Source organism: Coregonus lavaretus (genome assembly GCF_964263955.1).
Source record: "Coregonus lavaretus genome assembly, chromosome: 13".
In the NCBI taxonomy this organism is placed as follows: domain Eukaryota; kingdom Metazoa; phylum Chordata; class Actinopteri; order Salmoniformes; family Salmonidae; genus Coregonus; species Coregonus lavaretus.
The window spans coordinates 40,589,602-40,612,338 of NC_140000.1; the positions used below are offsets into that span (position 1 = coordinate 40,589,602).

General features: G+C 45.6%; 1 protein-coding gene and 1 pseudogene across 2 annotated transcripts in view; both read left to right on the top strand.

The window, feature by feature from the left end:
• Positions 1–8,674, top strand: part of LOC311139117 (protein bicaudal D homolog 1-like) — a gene marked incomplete at both ends in the record, with an annotated part of 30,090 nt that extends 21,416 nt beyond the window's left edge. Inside the window, 7 exons of the mRNA XM_084174006.1 lie at positions 476–688; positions 1,029–1,181; positions 3,137–3,601; positions 5,431–6,450; positions 6,699–6,893; positions 7,243–7,394; positions 7,705–8,674. Of these exons, the coding sequence (XP_084030132.1) occupies positions 476–688; positions 1,029–1,181; positions 3,137–3,601; positions 5,431–6,450; positions 6,699–6,893; positions 7,243–7,394; positions 7,705–8,674 (3,168 nt within the window). The remainder of the gene's footprint in view (positions 1–475; positions 689–1,028; positions 1,182–3,136; positions 3,602–5,430; positions 6,451–6,698; positions 6,894–7,242; positions 7,395–7,704) is intronic.
• A 6,558-nt stretch (positions 8,675–15,232) lies between these two features.
• LOC311140036 (FYVE, RhoGEF and PH domain-containing protein 4-like) lies at positions 15,233–22,445 on the top strand (annotated as a pseudogene). Its single transcript has 12 exons — positions 15,233–15,350; positions 17,504–18,369; positions 18,485–18,630; positions 18,871–19,027; positions 19,206–19,344; positions 20,223–20,281; positions 20,500–20,643; positions 21,160–21,344; positions 21,447–21,477; positions 21,581–21,658; positions 21,933–22,058; positions 22,235–22,445. The product of its transcript is annotated as an FYVE, RhoGEF and PH domain-containing protein 4-like (transcript).
• The last annotated feature ends 292 nt before the right edge of the window (positions 22,446–22,737 follow it).

The following is a 22,737-nucleotide window of genomic DNA, read 5'->3' on the forward strand; positions in this document are numbered from 1 at the left end:
TCTCAGCCTCTTGCTGAGCTGTGTATTGATTGGTGGAGTTGTGTGTGTGTGTGTGTGTGTGTGTGTGTGTGTGTGTGTGTGTGTGTGTGTGTGTGTGTTAGGGCTGCACAATTAATCCCCCCCAAAAATGCAATTAGATGTTTTTGCCCATATCATGCATCCCTGCTGTGTTTGTGTGTGCGTGTGTATGTATGCGAGGTGTGCTCCGTCCCTTATTCCAGTCACACTCCAAGGATCAGGGCGTACAATCCTTCAATGATTAGGCCATGGAATTCACATTACCACCAGTCATAGGTTGGCTGTGTAAAGTATGTCTCAACTGGTTTCAGTCTGGCCCTGTGGGGTTTTGTCATGCTGTCTGTAATGCACACCAGACCAGACTAGGTAGCAATTAAAGCTCCTATGATGTGATGCTATGCTACTGAAATGTCATAACTTCTCTCTCTCACCCACTCCCTCCTCTGCCCCTTCCCAGGCATTTGGCCAGACCTTCTCCACCCAGCGTAAGGTGGCTGCGGACGGGGAGACCAACGAGGAGACCCTCCTGCAGGAGTCAGCCACTAAGGAGGCCTACTACATGGGTCGCCTGCTGGGGATCCAGTCAGAGCTCAAACAGAGCCGGGCCGTCACAGTCAACACACAGGCCGACAACGAACACCTCAGTACCCTGCTGCAGGAGCTCAGAGAGGTGAGGAACCAGGGGTTAGAGGTCAGGGGGGAGGGGTTTAGAGGAGACTCAGAGCAGTTATTGGCGGTGGTGGGCCCATTATTTGATCTTAAACACAGTTTAGTGTGTGTGGCTTATATATCCCTATCAATGCCAATCAATAATAATATTTAGGATGTCCTAGGCTATAAAGTCCTTTTCACGTCAACATTTGTCACAAAATGCTTTACAGTAAATCCTTGTTGTGTTTGATAGTAAACAGTCCAGTGTTGTTTTGTGATAATAACCTCAGGTCTTGTGTATTTGATAGTACTCCGTGTTGTGTGATAACTAACCCCTGGTGTTTGTGTCTGTCCTGTAGAGTAATGAGATGTTGGAGCTGCAGCGGAGCCGGATGAGAGAGGAGATCAGGGAGTATAAGTTCAGAGAGGCCCGACTCCTACAGGACTATACTGAGCTGGAGGAGGAGAACATCACCCTGCAGAAACTAGTGTCCACACTCAAACAGAACCAGGTGAGAGAACACACACACAGTACATACACACGCATGCGGTTGCACAAACACACACACGAATGTACAGTGGGGAAAAAAAGTATTTAGTCATCCACCAATTGTGCAAGTTCTCCCACTTAAAACGATGAGAGAGGCCTGTAATTTTCATCATAGGTACACGTCAACTATGACAGACAAAATGAGAAAAAAAATCCAGAAAATCACATTGTAGGATTTTTAATGAATTTATTTGCAAATTATGGTGGAAAATAAGTATTTGGTCAATAACAAAAGTTTCTCAATACTTTGTTATATACCCTTTGTTGGCAATGACACAGGTCAAACGTTTTCTGTAAGTCTTCACAAGGTTTTCACACACTGTTGCTGGTATTTTGGCCCATTCCTCCATGCAGATCTCCTCTAGAGCAGTGATGTTTTGGGGCTGTCGCTGGGCAACACAGACTTTCAACTCCCTCCAAAGATTTTCTATGGGGTTGAGATCTGGAGACTGGCTAGGCCACTCCAGGACCTTGAAATGCTTCTTACGAAGCCACTCCTTCGTTGCCCGGGAGGTGTGTTTGGGATCATTGTCATGCTGAAAGACCCAGCCACGTTTCATCTTCAATGCCCTTGCTGATGGAAGGAGGTTTTCACTCAAAATCTCATGATACATGGCCCCATTCATTCTTTCCTTTACACGGATCAGTCGTCCTGGTCCCTTTGCAGAAAAACAGCCCCAAAGCATGATGTTTCCACCCCCATGCTTCACAGTAGGTATGGTGTTCTTTGGATGCAACTCAGCATTCTTTGTCCTCCAAACACGACGAGTTGAGTTTTTACCAAAAAGTTCTATTTTGGTTTCATCTGACCATATGACATTCTCCCAATCCTCTTCTTGATCATCCAAATGCACTCTAGCAAACTTCAGACGGGCCTGGACATGTACTGGCTTAAGCAGGGGGACACGTCTGGCACTGCAGGATTTGAGTCCCTGGCGGCGTAGTGTGTTACTGATGGTAGGCTTTGTTACTTTGGTCCCAGCTCTCTGCAGGTCATTCACTAGGTCCCCCCGTGTGGTTCTGGGATTTTTGCTCACCGTTCTTGTGATCATTTTGACCCCACGGGGTTAGATCTTGCGTGGAGCCCCAGATCGAGGGAGATTATCAGTGGTCTTGTATGTCTTCCATTTCCTAATAATTGCTCCCACAGTTGATTTCTTCAAACCAAGCTGCTTACCTATTGCAGATTCAGTCTTCCCAGCCTGGTGCAGGTCTACAATTTTGTTTCTGGTGTCCTTTGACAGCTCTTTGGTCTTGGCCATAGTGGAGTTTGGAGTGTGACTGTTTGAGGTTGTGGACAGGTGTCTTTTATACTGATAACAAGTTCAAACAGGTATCATTAATACAGTTAACGAGTGGAGGACAGAGTAGCCTCTCAAAGAAGAAGTTACAGGTCTGTGAGAGCCAGAAATCTTGCTTGTTTGTAGGTGACCAAATACTTATTTTCCACCATAATTTGCAAATAAATTCATTAAAAATCCTACAATGTGATTTTCTGGATTTTTGTTTTAGATTCCGTCTCTCACAGTTGAAGTGTACCTATGATGAAAATTACAGGCCTCTCTCATCTTTTTAAGTGGGAGAACTTGCACAATTGGTGGCTGACTAAATACTTTTTTCCCCCATACACACACACACATGCACACACAGACACACTCAAACTTACACATACATGTGGTTACACACACACACAAATGTACGCATACACATGCACACACACAAACACACACACACTCAAACGTACACATACACGCATGCATACACAGACACACTCAAACTTACACACACATGCGGTTGCACACATACACACGCACGCACACACACACACACACACACACACAGTGTACCCATCCCTAACACCACATTATGCCTCTCCCTCTACCTTTTACTCCCCTCCTCCCTCCTTCCCTCCCCTAGGTGGAGTACGAGGGGTTAAAGCATGAGATCAAGGTTCTGGAGGAGGAGACCGAGCTGCTGAACAGTCAGTTAGAAGACGCCTTACGTCTCAAAGACATCTCCGAGGCCCAGCTAGAGGAGGCCCTGGACTCCCTGAAGAGCGAGCGGGAGCAGAAGAAGCATCTCCGCAAGGAGCTGGTCCACCACCTCAGCCTGTGTGACGTCCAATACACCGGCAGTGCCCACCTCACTTTCACCTCAGCGCCACCTAGTGGCACGGCTACGCCTGTCGCCGCCCTGTCGCCCAGCTCAGAGGAGCCGGGCAGGTGTAACGGGCATCTACATGGAGGGTCGGGGACGGGGTCGCTGCCCAGGGCCAATGGAGAGTGTCGGGGAGCGGGGAGGAAAGGAGAGGGGATGGTGTCGGATCTGTTCAGTGAGATGAACCTGACAGAGATACAGAAGCTCAGGCAGCAGCTGCTACAGGTGGGTGGAGAAGTACAGTTCACTCAGTTTGAATAAGTAGAGTGGTTTCGGTGGCTCTAGAGTTTGGTGCTCGGATTTCTCAGTGTTATACACATGTAACAATGACATACAGGAGTATATCAGAACACTGTGGCAAACATGACATACTCATTCTAACTCATGTATGTAAACATAAACAATATTGCAAAGTGCACACATGTACAAATCAATACTGTACATATGGACACACATGTTTATATCCCCTCAGCAGCCCCATATTGCAGATGTGGGAATAAGTGTTGAATTATTCAGAGTGAGAGAGACTGCTGACATAACCTCACTGCATGCAGCTCTCTCTCTCTCTTCCTGTTCTCTCTCTCTCTCTCTCTCTCTCTCTCTCTCTCTCTCTCTCGGCCTGCCCCTCCCTTTCTCTGCCTCTTTCAAGACTATAAATAATCAAGTTTATACCAGCAGTCAAATAAAGTGTTGTAGCACCAGTGAGAAGCTGTGGGAACAGCTGTTACTGGACCACTGGCTGTTACATGGACTCTAATCAAAATGTCCGACATTTTGTTTCCCAGTGGGTGTCTCCTCTTCTGTAGTTTCCTCCAGCCCAGTGGGCCAGTGAGATGAAGATGCAGCAGGATGAAGTGTGTGTGGGGTTGATGTGTGTCCAACCATTTACTGCAATCCCTGTAGGTGAAACTGCATCTCCCCACACATTCCCTCAGCCTCTCTCAGATTGGCTGGACTGGATGAAGGGCTTATTTATATCCTCACTGACACACTAGACTATTGATTTGCCCTCAGTAGTGTGCAAGGTTTACTGTTCCCTCTGTATTGTGCAGGGTTTAGGCCCTGCTGAAAGAACTGCATAGACCAGAATGGTCTAGTTGGGTATTCTGGTTTACTAGCATAGTCTAGCTGGATTTGCTGGTGACCAGCCTTAGCTGTGTTTTGGTCACTGGTGACCAGCCTTCGCTGGTGATATTGGTATGCTGGTGACCATGCTGGTCTATGCTGGTCCAGCATGGTCAAGCTGGTCTGACCACGCCCATCATTATCATATTTCCCAGCATGCTCTATTGCAGTTGATTTTTTTAGAATTGTTTCAATATCTTTTTTGGTTGTTGTGTTTTTGCACAATTGATTGATTAATTAATCTTATGCTACACAAAGATAAATAACATACATTTTTCTAAACTAATCCAATCTGTTAATTGGATTTATTGCACCCGTTACTGAAATGGTTGTTCCAGTTTAGATCATTTGGGTAGCCTCATTTATTCTTCTTTCTGATCCTGGCAGTCATTCTGAATGCATGTTGTGGATGGAGAAAAAAAAGTTAGTTGTTGGATACCCCCACTCTGGCTGGATAAACATCACTTTGCAGGCTAGCATAATGTGACTTGATGCTGGTTTTGCTGGTGACCACCTTATGCTGGTCACCGTGTCCAAAACACAGCGAAGGTTGGTCACCAGCAAAAACACAGCGAAAGCTGGTCACCAGCAAAAACACAGCGAAGGCTGGTTACCAGCAAAACACAGCGAAGGCTGGTCACCAGCAAAACACAGCAAAGGCTGGTCACCACTAAAACACAGCGAAGGCGCCACAAAAGCACAATAAAGGCACCACAAAATCAGAGTGAAGGCTGGTCACCAGCAAAACCAACACCTATGCTAGATCAGCCTATGCTGGTCTATGCTGTTTTTTTCAGCAGGGGAGTTGAAGTGGTCTGTGCGGAGTGTGCAGGAAAATTATGCAGCTATTTAAGTTCATGGAGCTGGAGATGATAAGGAAAGCTACTAGTTTAACAATAGGCTGACAATAGCTGTGTGTGTGTCCATAGGTGGAGCGAGAGAAAACTGCGCTGTTGATCAGCCTGCAAGAGTGTCAGACGCAGCTGCAGCATACACAGGGTGCCCTGAACGAGCAGCACGAGAGGGCCCTCCGCCTCAGCGAGAGAGTCACCGCCCTCAGGCGCCTGCACAGGGAGGCTCAGCTTACCCAGGAGGCCCAGCACGACCAGGAGACCCACCTCAACCGAGAGGCCCTGATGGAGCAGGGAGAAGAGGAAGAGGAGGAGAAAGAGAAAGGATTAATACACAGCAGGGGCCAGGCATTCTGCCACCAGACCCCGGGTCTGGAGATCCTGCAGTGTAAATACAGGGTGGCTGTAACCGAGGTGGTCGAGCTAAAGGCTGAGCTGAAGTGTCTGAGAGAGAGGTACAACCAGTGTGTGGAGGGCGGGGTGGAGGAGAGGACGCGGGGAGAGGCCCAGCACAGATCTCTGGAGCAGCAGGTGGGGAGGCTGGAGAGGAGCTGCCGGGAGGGTAGGGAGAGGGTGGGGGGCCTGGAGACAGAGCTGAGAACAGCCAAGAACATGGCCAGCGAGAGCCAGGGGGCGCTCAACGCAGCGCAGGACGAACTGGTCACCTTCAGCGAGGAGCTGGCTCAACTTTACCACCACGTCTGCCTCTGTAACAACGAGACGCCCAACCGGGTGATGCTAGACTACTACAGACACGGCAGAGGACTGAGGGGTATCAGTGCCTCGCTCAAGGGTGACGACACCCGCGTTCTACTCACGCCCCGCCTCGCCCGGCGGCTCGCAGCTGTTGCCGCGGCAACCTCGTCGTCCACGGCGGAGTCTCGTAGCCCCTCGGAATCCCCATCCAAAGAGCGGTTGTCAGGAGAGGGGGGCCGGGACAGGGACAGTCCTGTACCCCGCACCCCTCCTACGGGCTCCCCCAGCATCAGTGCCTCTTCCTCATCTTCATCATCATCGTCACCTGCGGTAGAGCCAGCTGGAGACCTGCGTAGGGAACCTATGAACATCTATAACCTCAACGCCATCATCAGAGAGCAGGTGACTCCGTTTGAATCATTTGAATAAACATGTCAAACTGTGTATTTGTCATACTTAAACAGAATATAATTTCATATATCATTACATCTTTGTTTTCATTGGCAGTTCAAACCTGAAACAGTTTGTTCGCCATGTGATATCTTTAACCTTCCAAATGCTCATCATGAAGCTAACAGACACAGATTTGAGAATATATGACAACATTAGCTAATGTTCGCTAACAATCTCCCTTGATGAACATGCTGTAGGTGAGGCACCTCCAGAGGGCAGTGGACCGGTCACTCCAGCTGTCCAGACAGAGGGCTGCAGCCAGGGAACTGGCCCCACTGTTTGACAAGGACAAAGAGGCCTGTATGGAGGAGATACTGAAGCTCAAGTCCCTGCTCAGCACCAAGAGAGAACAGATAGCTACCCTCAGACTGGTGCTCAAAGCTAACAAACAGGTCAGACATGGATATGGCATCCGAGATATGGATTACTATGAACATGGATTAAGCATCATGCTGGTCATTCGCTGTCTAACACTGCCTTGCTAGAATCTACTTTGAGACTCATCGCAAGCAATCTCCAAAAGCTGTAGATGGTTCTCACACAAACTGGGTTTTTTTAAGGCTACCAGGCTACAGTGGCCATCAGGATATCTAGAGGCTGCTGTCACAGTCACGCTAATGTCCTCACTTTGAGTTTTCGATTGTTTTCTAACTCCCTTGAGGAAAAATGTATTCTGACCTCAATGGGACTTTCTGTTTAAATAAAGGTTAAATAAATGTCCCTGTTCCCTTGTTCTTACAGACTGCAGAGAATGCCCTGGCCAACCTGAAGAGTAAGTATGAGAATGAGAAGCACATGGTGACAGACACCATGATGAAGCTGAGGAACGAGCTGAAGGCCCTGAAGGAGGACGCTGCCACCTTCTCATCGCTCAGAGCCATGTTCGCCACCAGGTGACTATTTCTCTCCTCTCTCTCTCCCTTCATCTCTTTCTTTTATTGACTTCTTATTGTTCACTACCAGGTGAGAGACCAGGGGAGACCAGGGACAGCTTGTTAAAGGGATAGACTAGTTCTACATCCTACCCTTACTATTTCTACCCCGCTCTCTCCATTATTCTCTCTCTCTCTCTCCCTCTCTCTCTCTCTCTCTCTTCTCTACTTCTTATCCTGTTATTTCTTCTGAACCTATCTCCACCTACACTGTGTAACCAAAACTTTTGTTTTTTGTAAGCACCCAACCCCTCTCCTTGAAACTTCTCAGGTGTGACGAGTATGTGACTCAGCTGGATGAGATGCAGAGGCAGCTGGCTGCGGCGGAGGACGAGAAGAAGACTCTCAACTCCCTCCTGCGTATGGCCATCCAGCAGAAGCTAGCCCTGACCCAGCGCCTGGAGGACCTAGCCTTCGACCAGGAGCAGTCGCACCGCACCCGCGGCGGCAAGGTGGCCCGCATGAAGAGCAGCACTCCCAAAGTAAGTCCCGGTCCTCCGTCAAGCCCCACCACCGGCGCTGGCGCCCCCTTAAGTCCAATCTCTGCTACTACAGACGGCCTAGCCCTGGGCTCCCCTACGTCACATCATAGACACCCCCTCAGCCCCTCCTCCACGGCCCCCTCAGGCCCCACAGTACCAGGCAGCCCCCCCTCCCTGGAGGAGCCCTCCTCCTCCTGGACCCCCCCATCCACCCCCCACATGCTGGCTCACTCCCAGTGGGCCCTGGGTGTCCGGACATTAGAGGTCGACTCCCACAGTTTCAGTCTAGACACCCATAGTTTTAGTTTAGCACGTAGCACTACTGGGCTCTCCAGGCATTACTCCTCAGACTCACGGCCATCTCCTAGCAGGGGTGCTCAGCCTGACTCGGCCCCCTCCTCCCCCTACCGTTCTCCCATACTGGGGTCTCGCCGGTTGACGTGGAGCTCCCCTCGAACTCGCCCCCTTACCAACCTGACACGTACCTCAGCCCTTTATATCCCCTCTTCTTACACCCCTCCTAGTTCCTATATCCCTTCTAGTTCTTACACCCCTCCTAGTTCCTATATCCCTTCTAGTTCTTACACCCCTTCCTCCCCTTATACCCCCTCCAGTTCCTATACCCCTTCATCTGCTCATTACTCCCCTTCATCATATACCCCACCCTCTTCATACACCCCCCACACTTCATATAGCCACATCAGCAGCTACACGCCACTCTACCCTAGGTACTATGGTTCCCATCGGCCCCCTCACTGACACTAAACTACAGTTCCCATAAACCTCCTCACTGACAACACTACAAATCTCATGAGTCCCCTCTCTAAACAGAACTACAGATTCCATCGGCCCCTTCAGACGCTAAACTACAATTCCCATCAACCTCCTCACTGACACTACTACAAATCCCATCAGCCTCTTCAATGACACTAAACTACATTTCCCATCAGCCCCTGGGGGAGTGGGTGGGGCTCACAGAGAGGAGGACAGACTGGTTTCCTGTTTCTTGTGCCTAAGCCTCTGGCCTCGATGCAGCATGTGGATGTGGCTCTGTATTGGCGTGAATGTTCAGACTGACTTTCCTCAGGGATTTAACACAACATGGAGCACAAGTGGCCCTGCCTTCCTCTTATTCACAGACTGTTGATCGGTCGAAACTACAGGAGAGACAGGACACTTTACAGACCATACATACACAGTAGTTTTGGTCTTGCCCTTTAAATCAAATCACCATCCACACAAGCGAATGAATATGTGTGCAGGACCTTACCGCTGTATGGAAAGACAGATGAGAAGGACATTTAGGTTAACTGGACATTTGAAGGAATTTTTTCACGTTGGACTGAGGTCTCGACAGATCAACCACTTACTTGACAGTGTTATTCTCTCTCTCTGTTTTTAATGAAAATCACACATACTGTAACCAAATGTCATTCAAAGCAAGTATTGGATAAGACCGATAAATGATTATGGATTGTTTGCTATTTTTAATTGTTCAGTTATTACTCACAGCTCTGTACACACTGTCCTCACAATGTTAATGCGGTCATCCTCACATCTGCTGTGTAAGCACTGGCACATCTTTAGTCTAGCACCACCCAATGGCAGTTTGTAATATCACCATTTATTTAGGACTTAAGAGACTGAAGACTTACGTCGAGGTTGAAGATCATATTAAACCTGTAACATAAATTACCTGGAATCAGCACACCATGATGGTTTTAATGTTAGCATTATGAGACAGAGCGAGCTAGGTGATTCTGGGTTTCATATCAGTAGGCGAGACAGACAGTGAGCTGTAGCTACACAGCACCCCTAGTGCCTCGGAGGGTAACTCCAGAGGAACACAGCAGCATAGATGGATGAATGTAATAGATAGAAACTCACTTACCACCAAACTCAGGGAAGCTGACACACACACCAACTGGGGTTCAACAAGAATGTATTGTTAACCAGAATTATCATTACACTGTTATAGAAATATAGACAAACATTTGAATGACATTTAGGCTATGGGTTAGTTAGCATAGAGCTACTGTATGATGCATAGATGGGATTTCACAGTTTCTGCACACATGATAGTGTGTCACCTGTGTATGTGTGTGCCTTGACAACTACAGCACCTGCTCAGTACAACGACAATGACTGATAAGACATGATTTCTATCAACTCACCTATTTTCTTTAAGAACTATTTTTTTCATGCCAACGACAACAGTTTGACATTGTTTTTTGGCCCTATCCCATAGGTTAGAATGGACAATAACAAAGCCTTGCCAAATGATCAGCATTAGTGTCTGTAGACAGTGCTCTTGATGAGGGATACACTGCTACTGGGTGTTAGCCAGTGAGTAGGCTTTGCCAACTTTGGCCCAATCCATGCACAGTTCGGTTTAGACAGGAAAAACTAAGGGGATGTGGCTGATGTGCAAACCGATATTAAATTTTTGAATTGGTTAAAATGAGGTTAAGGTTATGAGTTTGGTTAAGGTTACAGTTATGATAAGGGTCAGTTATAGATTTTGGCTAGTTGGGCTGTCAATGGGATACTGGTCAGAAAAGTCTCCTTAGTCTCTCCCGGTTTTGACCCCCCTCTCTAGTATTGGCCCAGTCCAGTTTCCCCCCCCCCCCCCCCCCCCCCACCAGTTCCAAGTTTGGAGCCCAGTGTACCACAAAAACACTGTGTGTTTATACTCTAACAATCCCAGTCTCCATTGGTTCAAGTGATCTACATATACCCCAACATTTTGTTATAACATGCAATATGGAGCTAAAAACGCATTTGACAGGACTCCTCTCAGCTACTTTGTTGACACCGTTAGGTGACATTTACATATTTTTCATAACAGAAATACTCACTGTTCTTGCACTCATTGTTGGGCTGATTGAGCTGGTTGAATGTTTTTTCCAATAGTCATCTAATGGTGAATGTACAGAAACACAATCAAGACTGTAGATTTGGCGTGGGAACCACCTCAGTGACAAGTTTTATACAAGGAGTTTGTATTACGCTACTTTATTTATTACACTTTATCACGTTAGCGATTACTGTACATGTGTATGACTCTGTCCCATTCTCTATCTTATACACCAGCACCATCTACCTGCCTTGGCACAACACTGTATGCCTGTTACTTTGATAAGAACACCTTTGTAGTTGTAGGTTATAATATGGAACATTTCCATCAGATGGTAAATGAGCTGGATATAGATATTTTCTGCAATGAGGGAATGAAAAGGGAAGGATTGTCAAATATCAAATAGATGCTAGGGGTCGCTGTCTTAGCTTCTCAAGAAAGGAAACCAGTGTGACCTCCTCTCTGTGAAACCCTCCTCACTCCGCCCAACTCACACTCAAATATATACACACACACACACACACACACCAAACTCATTACAGTTTTAGGTCCCGCTACATCACAATTCCATCCGTACATGCAAGAGGATCTCAGTCCTGTCAAATGCGTTGTTCGTCCTTCCCCTTTCAGATGTATTCGTTTCCCACCACATCTATTTGCCAGTGATTTCTCCCTCTGTGAATACAGTGAATGCAATTTTCCTCTTCTGCTCTCTGTTTCAGGAGTCTTTCATAATGTGAAAAATTGTCAATCTAAACACCCTTGCCTGTGCTAAAGCCATTTCCATTTCCAGGCAGACTGTTAATAGTTACCACTGATTGTCAGCCTGTTAGCTTTTGAGCACTTTATATGCATGTGTATATAACACTGAGGATTGGAAAGCTGTTTCCTGTGTACAGTGCTATGTTCATACTCTTCGTATATACTCTAAATATCATGTATAAATTACCTGTATTTTGTGTGTCGTCGTCCTTTCTGTTTTGAGTGTTCTTGAACATCTCTCTCGTGTTCTCCTCTCATGGGTTGGGGAAGAATGCCTTGTCATCTTAGTTTCATGAAGTAGCTGTCATGTGTTCCACTCAGATATGCATAGGCCTACTTTACACAGCCTGCTCAGTTATTGCACAAGCATACAGGGATTCATCATTGGAAGCTGTAAGCATACATTCCATTGAACAGTACAATATATCAAATACATTAGTTGTTAGGCATTTGAGAATATTTAAGAATAGAAACATTCTTGCAGAAAATGTGTAACTGAATGTGCTTCTTGAAAACGCTGATATTGGGGGGATTTTCTTGGTAAGTACTCTGTATCTTTCCCTTGCTGGATATGATCATCTGTGATGTCCCCTACTCTCCATCCATGTCACCTCTCTCTACAGTACTGTCTCTCCATCTAATCTGTCAGTCTCTCATAGATCGTCAGAAGTCTGCTGCCACAGTGCCACCCGTCTCCTCACAGCTAAGGTGGGAGAAGGCCTCCCAAGCTAGCAGGTAAACAACTTAGACCAGACCAGGCTAAAACTAGCCTGAGTACCAGTCTGTTTGTGCTATCATGCCAACTCCTCACTCATTATCATGCCACAAAGCAAAAGCAATGAGTTGGCAAGAGCGCAAACAGATCTGGGACCAGGCTAAAACTCTCCTTTTGACTGAAACGTTGCACGTGTTTTCAGTATATGTAAATTTTTTCTATTTAATTTTGCTTGTACAGTATAGCCAGGGTACAGCATCAGGAAATCAATCCTGTGTGTTTTGGGTGTGTGTGAGTTTTTATGCCTTTCTTGACCTACCATGAACACTATAAATGAGTCCATTTTAAATCATAATTGATATATCCTTTTGTCTGAGTGATCGAGGTAGATATCTGAGATCTTTGTCAGGTACAGTGTGTCTCCTGTTATCTCCTCTTCCTCTTGTCTTCTGGTTGTCTCTGGTCGTGCTCCTCCCAGACGTAGCATTGTGTCAGCTATCCAGGAGCACCGAGCTCACTGGCCCCTGAGCAGCAACAGCAGCAGCCCCCCACGAGTGCCTCTCCTCTGGCTCGCCCAGCCGCCTTGTCCCCCTGGTCCTCTATAACCCTGGAACTACTACACCCTGACCTCTAACCCCATCACAGGACTCTGCAGAGCAAAGCCGGAGCAGTGCGTCTCACTGTGGAAGAGAAAGACGACACTCACAAAGACTTATAAAAGACTGTCTGACTGAAAAGAGCGACATGCCGCCATCTTTACTACCGAGCTAGCTATTAGTCATTATTCATCATGTATTTGTCTATGGTGTTTTGGGGGTTGTTGAAACATACTTTTATGTTACGACCAGTGATGATCATTTTGTTGGGTTCAAGAGTTGGACAACTGTTGGGTTTTGCTGAATGTATAGCTAGCTGTACAATCATTAATGGCACCATACAGTATGTAGCGAATGCCAAGGTGGCAGAGGACAAAGCCATAACTGTGTATTTGAAATGCATGTAAAAGGTATTAGCTTTCACAAACACAGATTGTTTAAGTCATTTTCTGCTCTTTTTGGATTCGGTTCATCGCTTGTCCCACCCCTCACCAAGATTGTAGCTTGTTTTTTTATATTCTATGCTTTAAAACCACTTTGCTCACACAGCTACGGTATATGTAAATGTTTCTATTGCACTTTGTTTTACAGGATAAGAGATTTCCAAACATTGTAAAGGCTGACAGTGTTTTGTACCATCATCCTCCTTCCTTGGTTCTACAGTATCTATGTTGAAACATCATCTTTGTACCAAATGACATCATATTCCCTAAAGTAGTGCACTACATAGGGAATAGGGTGCCATTTGGAACGTACTTTTCGTCAAGCTATTTCTCTGAAGGACTGAATCAACCTCCTGAATAACAAGCACAAACTGACCAATGCATTCCAATACTAGTTGTGATCGACTGTTAACTTCACTGGGTTAAATCCTGATGTTGAAAGTAGATCTCGATCCAAGATTGCCTCTTGTTTTCTACATACTGTATATGGAAGTAACCACGCTGGATCGGCGTGTAGACAGATTTAGCTATAGAATAGTAGTACTAGTAGCACTGTATGGTAGTAATAGTAGAGGTAGTTGGCAGTTTATACTGTACTGTATTAAACCATGATGCTATGTATCCTAACCTAGAAATACCCATTTGGATCTTTTCTCAAACCACCACCCAGCAACTTTTAACCATCTATATAAAACGTCCACTCACAGTCACAACTCATAGGCATGGCAATGGGATGTATTCACACACTTCAACCTGGCTTTAGACTGAACATTCTGTTTCTACAGGATCTCTGACCATTACTGTGGTTGCTAACTACAGTAAGGTTTCAAAAATGTTGGGTTTTGTCATCCTTTTGTGTTATTCTGGTGAATGCTGTCTGTCTGCTCCATTCCCTCCATCTATTACAACTGGAAGCCATGTAACAAACTGCCAAAGATCCCACTAGGCTTCTCAGACATCACATGAAGCAGATGAAGGAGAGGGAAGGGGTTTTGTGTAACCAGCCGGAGACTGTATTAACCCACAGAGCTAAAGCCCTAGGCATTCGTTTGGGAGAGCAAACTGTTTTTGGAGCCCAATGGCAAGAGGAAGGGATATCTTGTCAGTTGCACAATTGAATGCATTCAACTGAAATTTGTCTTCCACATCTGTTTAGTGGATGGCACAGTTAAGTCACAATGTCTCCTCAATAATGAGGATATCAGGAGTATTCTGTATGTTGTAACACTGTGGGTCACTATCTATTTTCCCCACCATATGAATTTCTCATTTATCTGAAGGTATCTTTAAACTCATCAGATGGTTCAAAGACCATTGAAGGTGTACATAGGCCAACTGGACATACAGTAAGCTACGGAGAAAATTATGAATGTCGCTAGCTACTTTTTCCGGACCTGGAGAGTGTATAGGAGACAGAGAAAAAAGCTGAAGCACTGAACGTGTGTCCCATAATACAGTTTAACGGACTGCTTTGCACAATTTCAACACTACTCGACAACTCAATAAAAACCATTAGACATTCAGACAGCAATATATAAATGTGTGGTATCATTCAAATCATTTGTATTGCATATTAAACCATGTAAAGCCTACATTTCAAAAGACAATAAATTCCCCCTAATCGTATAGGGGCCTGCTAAACACTTTTGTATCTTTTTGTAAAACTTTACCATCAAAACCTTTAGAAAAATGGTCTACAGTATTGGAGTTTCCTCCACCAATAGGCTCCGGCAGAGGGTTTATAAAACGGGGGCGGTATTTGTACCATTGTTAAGATCTATCGGATTCGACTTCACTGATGTAGATTCATGGAATGTGGGAATAGGTATTGGAATTTTTGGAATTTGTTACGCATATTTACGTTTTTGTTGGAGGATCCGATCTCTATTCACGCTCAAGGGAACAATCAGTGGTATAAAGGTTATTATTATAAATAATATTACCATGTTTGACGGTGACCTGATGAAGATGGAGAGTGAGAAGACCACTCCTGGTGAGACGGAGGAGTTTAGGCGGACGGCGGTGAGGAGAAAGTCGAAGGGAGTACCGCCGGAGACGGAAGGTCAGCCTTATCAAACTGCAGTTGATTTTGGAAACTTTTGGAAATGTTGAGTGAGTGCGTCAGCGCAAATAGAACTCATTGGACAGATTTCAAATGTATCCTACTATAGCCTATGTTGTGTGTGTTTTTTGCAATGCATGTTATGATACATTTAACTAATTTTTAGCAGAATAGTGGAGATGGATCCTCTGTGGCTCCTGATCCGAAGTCATATTTTGAGGAAACAGGGATGGCAAGGTAAAGAAGATGCCCACAGCCAAGTCATCTTTAGATAGAAAGTCTGACCAGAGGCAAACACTGTTGTGTTTGCATGGACGAGGTTTGCATGTCATTGAGGAGCCAATCTAATGCTGTAGGAACTAAACTCAGCAAAAAAAGAAACGTCCTCTTACTGTCAACTGCGTTTATTTTCAGCAAACTTAACATGTGTAAATATTTGTATGAACATAACAAGATTCAACAACTGAGACATAACCTGAACAAGTTCCAAAGACATGTGACTAACATAAATTGAATAATGTGTCCCTGAACAATGGGGGGATCCAAATCAAAAGTAACAGTCAGTATCTGGTGTGGCCACCAGCTGCATTAAGTACTGCAGTGCATCTCCTCCTCATGGACTGCACCAGATTTGCCAGTTCTTGCTTTGAGATGTTACCCCACTCTTCCACCAAGGCACCAAACACAAGTTAAATACACACTGGGCAGAGGGGTACAATGGTTAAAGGGGCAATCTGCAGTTCAAACAACAGAGGTCACCCCGCTAATGTTCCTGCTGAGGAATGGGGGTGGAGAAGTGCAACCATTCTCACATTCATAGACCGAGCTATGGATGCAAAGACTGACCATCCGCTAGACCAAAATGTAAAAAATTTGAGGTGATAGTGTTTGTTTACAATTACATTGTTCACAAACAACGGAGAAAAACAAGCCTACATTTTGGGTTCCGTCGGGTTAAGACTGTTGAACCAAGCTCATGAGGCATCTACAAGTTACATTCTTCAAGAATCAATTGGGACACATCACCAATATCAAAGTCCAAAAATGGATGTAGCAAACACAGATTTCCCCTCCAACCAATAAGTCAAAGGGGTGTCGATTACAGATTGATTTAATAAGTATGCCATCAGAGGATGGACTGTTTAAAGTATATTAACTTCCTCATACCCTTACTGTATGTCACTGTGGCAGGTGTCCAATCTCCCTCTTACTAGATATCTCGCTCTCCCTCAGTACTGACCAGCAGTGTATGTGGCTCTGTGTATAGTACTGTATCTGTGGGAGCACCATTACCAGAAATGGAGGTCAATGGAAAGAGCCCTGTCAAGAAATCCCCACTCAAACCACAAAGTACAGTACAGGGACTGAGAGGAGTGTGGTTGGTTTTACATGTGGTGTTAAAATACCACTACAAATGCCCAGTACACAGCACTGCAAGATAAATGTAGCCTGATCCTAAATCTGTTTGTGCTGTTTTGCCAACTTCTATGGTCATTGTCATGCAAATAGGAGTTGGCAAGACAGCACAAATATACTGAACAAAAATATAAACGCAACATGCAACAATTTCAAAGGTTTTACTGAGTTACAGTTCATATAAAGTAATCAGTCAACTGAAATCAATTCACAACCCCCCGGTTGTGACGCCATTTGGAAGTACTGCCAAATTCTCTAAAACGACGTTGGAGGCAGTTTATGGTAGAGAAATTAACATTAAATTCTCTGGCAACAGCTCTGGTGGACATTCCTGCAGTCAGGGTGCCAATTGCATGCTCCCTCAACTTGAGACATGTGGCATTGTGTTGTGTGACACAACTGCCCATTTTAAAGTGCCTTCTATTATCCCAGCACAATGTGCACCTGTGTAATGATCATGCTGTTTAATCAGCTTCTTGATATGCCACACCTGTCAGGTGGATGGATTATCTTGGCAAAGGAGAAACGCTCACTAACAGGGATATAAACAAATTTGTGCATAAAATTGGAGAGAAATAAGCTTTTTGTGCGAATGGAAAAGTTCTGGGATTTTTTGTAAATTTAAGCTCATGAAACATGGGACTAATACTTTACATGTTGCATTTATGTTTTTGTTCTGCAACCAGGCTAGGATAGATCTCTTACTCAGCCTCTCCCTCCTCCCTCCCTGTCTCCAGTGTCTCCTAAACCTGCCCATCTCCAGAGCCCTGGGAAGAGCCCTGTCAAGGGGCCAGGAGAAGCTCTACTCACAGGGAAGGGATCAGGACCCCAAGGGAGGGGGCTAGCAGTCCACAGCCCAGGAAAGTGTCCTGTGACCAGGCCTAGCCACAGCCCGGTGAAGGGGGCACCACCAGGGACCCAGAGCCCAGGAAAGGGACTAGGGGTCCACAGCCCAGGAAAGCGCTCCATACAGGGGGGACTAGGATCTCAGTCCCCAGGGAAGGGCGTAAGATCCAGGCTGAACCAGCTGAGAAGCCCTGGGGCCAGGATGAAGAGACATGGACTGATTGCAGGATCGCCCTGCCGCCTGCCTGACCTCATCATTCACCTTGAGGGAAACCAGTCTGTGCTCAGATCAGCTAACAGCAGCCCAACACATACCACGTCCTCTATAAGCCTGGACCAGCCTACAGACCCAGACAGTGGGTCTGCCTCCAGCTCCCACACAGGACTGGATGCTCACAGACACAGTCCAGACAGGGCAGTAGTAGTGACCCATAGGGAGGGCAGAGCAAGGGAAATCTCTCCCATAAATATGAATGGTTTGGACCTGATGAGGGACGCTGTACTGGTCAATGGCCATGTAGGAGACGGAGGGAAGGTGGATACAGGGCTCAACGTGGAGCTGTCCCCCTCTCACAGAACTGAGACTGGGATGGAGAAGGCCAAGCTTCAGGAGAGCTCTACAGATGAGAAGAAGATGGAAAGAGGGAGTAAGGAGGTGAAGGTGCAGGACTCCACTGAACAGAAGCTGTATAAGATCGCCAATGAGCTTCTACAGACAGAGAGGGCCTATGTTGCTCGCCTTCACCTGCTAGACCAGGTCAGTGTGTCACTGTCTACCTCATTGTTTCTGTTCATTCACTGTAGTTATCACCACATGACTTGATCAGTATGTATTGATTAGCAGTGTTTTAACACTGCGTGTGTGTGTGCAGGTGTTCTGTGCACGGCTTACTGAGGAGGCCGGTAAAGGCTTGTTCCCTGTAGATGTGGTGAGGACAATCTTCTCCAACATCTCCTCCATCCACACCTTCCACAGCCAGTTCCTACTGCCAGACCTGGAGACACACATGGACCAATGGTGAGACAACCCAAGTAGATGATGCAATTGAAGTACTTATCTACAATGGAACTGAAGGACATGATTGGATTGGAACCTTTTTTATTCAATGAAAAATATGGTTTTATTTGATGACATTCATCCAGCCTAACAAAGACCACAGTGGTTATAATATTCCTACATTAAATCTCTAGCATCATATCTAAACAGTGATTTAAATAATATTTTTTGACCTTTGATCACCGACCCTTGACCCCGCAGGTCTGTGAGTCCTCGTCTGGGTGATGTCATGCAGCAGCATGCTCCCTTCCTCAGGATGTATGCTGAGTACGTGATGAGCTTCGACCATGCCATGGAGCTGCTTAGAGTCTGGACGGAGAGGTCCACACCATTCAGGAACGTCATACAGGACATTCAGGTATGGTGGCTGGGCAGGGACACAGAGTAAATCTCTGTTCACACTTTACGGAATATCTTATTCATTCTCTTAATCTTAATTTCACTATTCACCCAAAGAAAACCAATAGGTGCTAACTTTGCAGTGGTGAAAACATTTAGTCAATCTTAACCTGTTGTTGATTTGCGTTATCTTCCAGAGTCAGGCGGTGTGTGGTAGTCTGACCCTGCAACACCACATGTTGGAGCCGGTCCAGAGAGTACCTCGTTATGAGATGCTGCTGAGAGACTACCTCAAGAGGCTGCCTGATGACGACTCAGACCACAGCCATGCAGAGAGTGAGTTGACACCTGCCTTACTGATATAGAAATTAAAATATATACAGGTTAAAAGTAATGACTAAATGTTCCACCCTTAAATATAGTTGTGAAATGTTCTTGTTTTAAGTATGATTAGTACTTTCTTAGTAGTGACTAATTATTACGCTCCGAAACTGTGTGAGATGTGTTAGAATCTACTACATGGTAATGTGTGAGTGTAGGACCAGTAAAGATTATGACATTGTGTTACTATTTAGCAATGTGAGTAAGAGTTAGGCCAGACAACAAAGGACAAGGAGAACTGTCTACAGACAACTGAGAAACCAAGATAAAGAGGCCTCCCAATTTAGGGAGGAGAGAGACTATGATAAGAACGTGTGTGTATGTGTGTGTGTGTGTGTGTGTGTATGTGTGTGTGTGTGTGTGACCTGATGGTCAGGAGAGCAATTTTCAAGTGGAAAACTACAACCCGCCTAAACAGATTTTTGTATGATGTGTGTGTATAAAAGATGGACTCTGAAATTGTGATAACAGAATTCTCAATGAATAATGGCCTGACTATGCAGACTGGGAGCTCTGTCCGTTTCTTGATCCAAAAGCCTTACAACCTTTTGGGAGACGCACAGAGACACTGAAATAGTTTGTTAAATGATTCTCATAACACTTACTTACTGTACCATAGACATAGTCCAACATACAGTAGCACAAAGGCCAGCCTCACTCTTACTGTAGCTGAGATCAGGTAGTCCTCATCGCTAGCTAAGACTCACGCAGTGTCATCACAGTAACCGTCACAGAAACCATAATAGATTAGGTTTTGTGGTTTAGGGGTTTTGTGGTTTTGCTATTCTTTATAAAAAATAAAATAAGGTGTTGATCTCTTTGTCTGCCTTCAGAGTCTCTGCAGGTCATCTCCATGGCAGCAACACACTCCAACAGCGCCATCCGCAAATCGGTACGTGCAGAACTAATATGCTAATCCTCTACTTACTGCAGATAACAGTTGTCAGTACAGTATATCTAGAGACCCATTTCTCTTTTGTCATAGAGAGTAAAATATTACTACGCTTAACTACTGTCATCTGTACTTTGTTAATTTTCTATTGGTTGGGACAGAAGTTTGTGATATGCTCTGTTGTCTAACATCCTCCGTTCTGCTGTGTTGTCCTCTAGGAGAACCGGAAGAAGCTGCTGGAGATCTACGAGATGTTGGGGGAGGAGAAGGACGTGATGAACCCCTCTAATGAGTTCATCAGGGAGGGACGCATTCTGATGCTGGCTGCCAGGAACTCCGCCATGGAGAGACACCTCTTCCTGGTTAGACCAGCTTACAATATTTTAACCTTTATTTTACCAGGAAGTCCCATTGAGGTCAGAAGACCACCTCTTTCCCAATGGAGACCTTATGTCTTTTAGGAGGACGCAACATTACATAATGTTGCTATATAAATGTATAGTGTGGAACAGACATGATTTTCTGCTATGTATAATACGGAATTAAATCATCTCTATTCCGTCTAAATCTTGCACTTCACTGAATAGTAACCACTGAACATCCATCCATCCATCCATTAAACCACACGGGTCAAACTCATTCCAAGGATGGCAGGATTTTCACTCCACTCTTGTACTTGATGAATTAAGGTCACTAATTAGTAAGGAACTCCCTCACCTGGTTGTCTAGGTCTTAATTGAAAGGAAATAATAAACTCGCAGACACTCGGCCCTCTGTGGAATGAGCCCTCATTAATGGGTCATTTAGGAGACACTTGGTGCTCATACTTAAAACCCTCATGTCTTTCTTCCCTCTCGCTCCCTCTGCTGTCCATACAGTTCAACAACATGCTGCTGTGCTGCACTCCTCGGTTCAGCCTGGGGGGGCAGCGGTTCACCCTGCGGACACGGATTGACGTGGAGGGCATGACTGTGCAGCGCACCACCAACGAACACCACCCCCACACCTTCAAGGTGTCTGGCAAGGAGAGGACCCTGGAGAGGACCCTGGACCTACAGGCCAGGTGAGGGGAGGGGTGGATGTCGCACTAATATAACTCACCTGAAGGTCTTGGATGGATGGATATATTTTGTGTAAATGTTAACATGTGGCGTTCTCTTTCCAGCTCTGAACAAGACAAAGAGGACTGGATAAAGGTAACAGTGCTTTGTAATATTTTGAAACATGTTTGAATTACCAATGACATATAATGATTATATAGAGAGAGTACACATGGTCTAACAGGCCTTGTACTTTCAGGCTTTTCAGGACTCCATTGATGTTTTCCAGCAGAATAATTATACTTTTAAGTCAGCTTCTAAAGAAGTAGAGGTATCTGTAAGGATCCCTTATTTTTGTGCAAAACGGAGACCGGTAGAATGTTTTCTTTCATGCGTGTGTGTTTCTCCATCTGTACAGTATGCTCACTGTATTCATATAGAGGGATAAATCAAAGGCAAAGTGGAGGGGAACTGATAATTTAGCTAAAGGGAAGGAGGAACAACTCATTTGACAGGTTTGAGATCCTCTTGCATGTATGGGTGGAAAAACCACAAAGCGAGGCTGAAAACTGATTTTGAGTGTGTGTCTTCACGCCTCTGTGTGTGAACAGACGGAGGAACTGGGTCGGCGTGCCCCTCGATGGATCAGGGACAATGAGGTGACCATGTGTATGAAGTGTAGCGAACCCTTCAACGCCCTCACCAGATGGAGACACCACTGCAGAGCCTGTGGCTGTGTGAGTTAACACACACACGTACATATAGATACACACACGGATACATAACACACACTTCACATTCCCTTTACCTAAGGCTGGGGTAAGGTTATGATTAGTTGAAATAGCATTCACGTTCAGTGTTGTACTTCCATTCTTTCTAACATAACCAGCCTGTGTGTCCACCTGTTTGTCAGGTGGTGTGTTGGAGGTGTTCAGAGAACAAAGTAACTCTGGAGTACGATGGCAACAAGGTGAACAAGGTGTGTCTAGACTGCCACTCCGCCCTGACCCTCCGGGCCAACAGAGAGGGGAGAGGGCAAGGACGGGGGGCATTCTAGAGGTTCCACAACCCACCTCCCCATTTCCATCCCTACCCTTTTCCCAGGATGTGAAGGCCCTTTCTAGGACCCCCCTGAAGTGTCACTGATAATGGTTACGCTAGTGTCGCCAATAGAAACGGGATGGCTGTCAATGACAGCAAGGAGGCTCACTCGAACAGCCTCAGTGTTCAAACACACACTATCCCACAGTCTCTGTACTTGTGTTCAGTGTTATGGCCTTAATGAGATCCAGTGAGCTCCACAAGTATTGGGACAGTGACACATTTGAAATGATACAATGACTATGAGGTTAAAGTGCAGACTGTCACCTTTAATTTAAGGGTATTTTCATCCATATTGGGTGACACGTTTAGAAA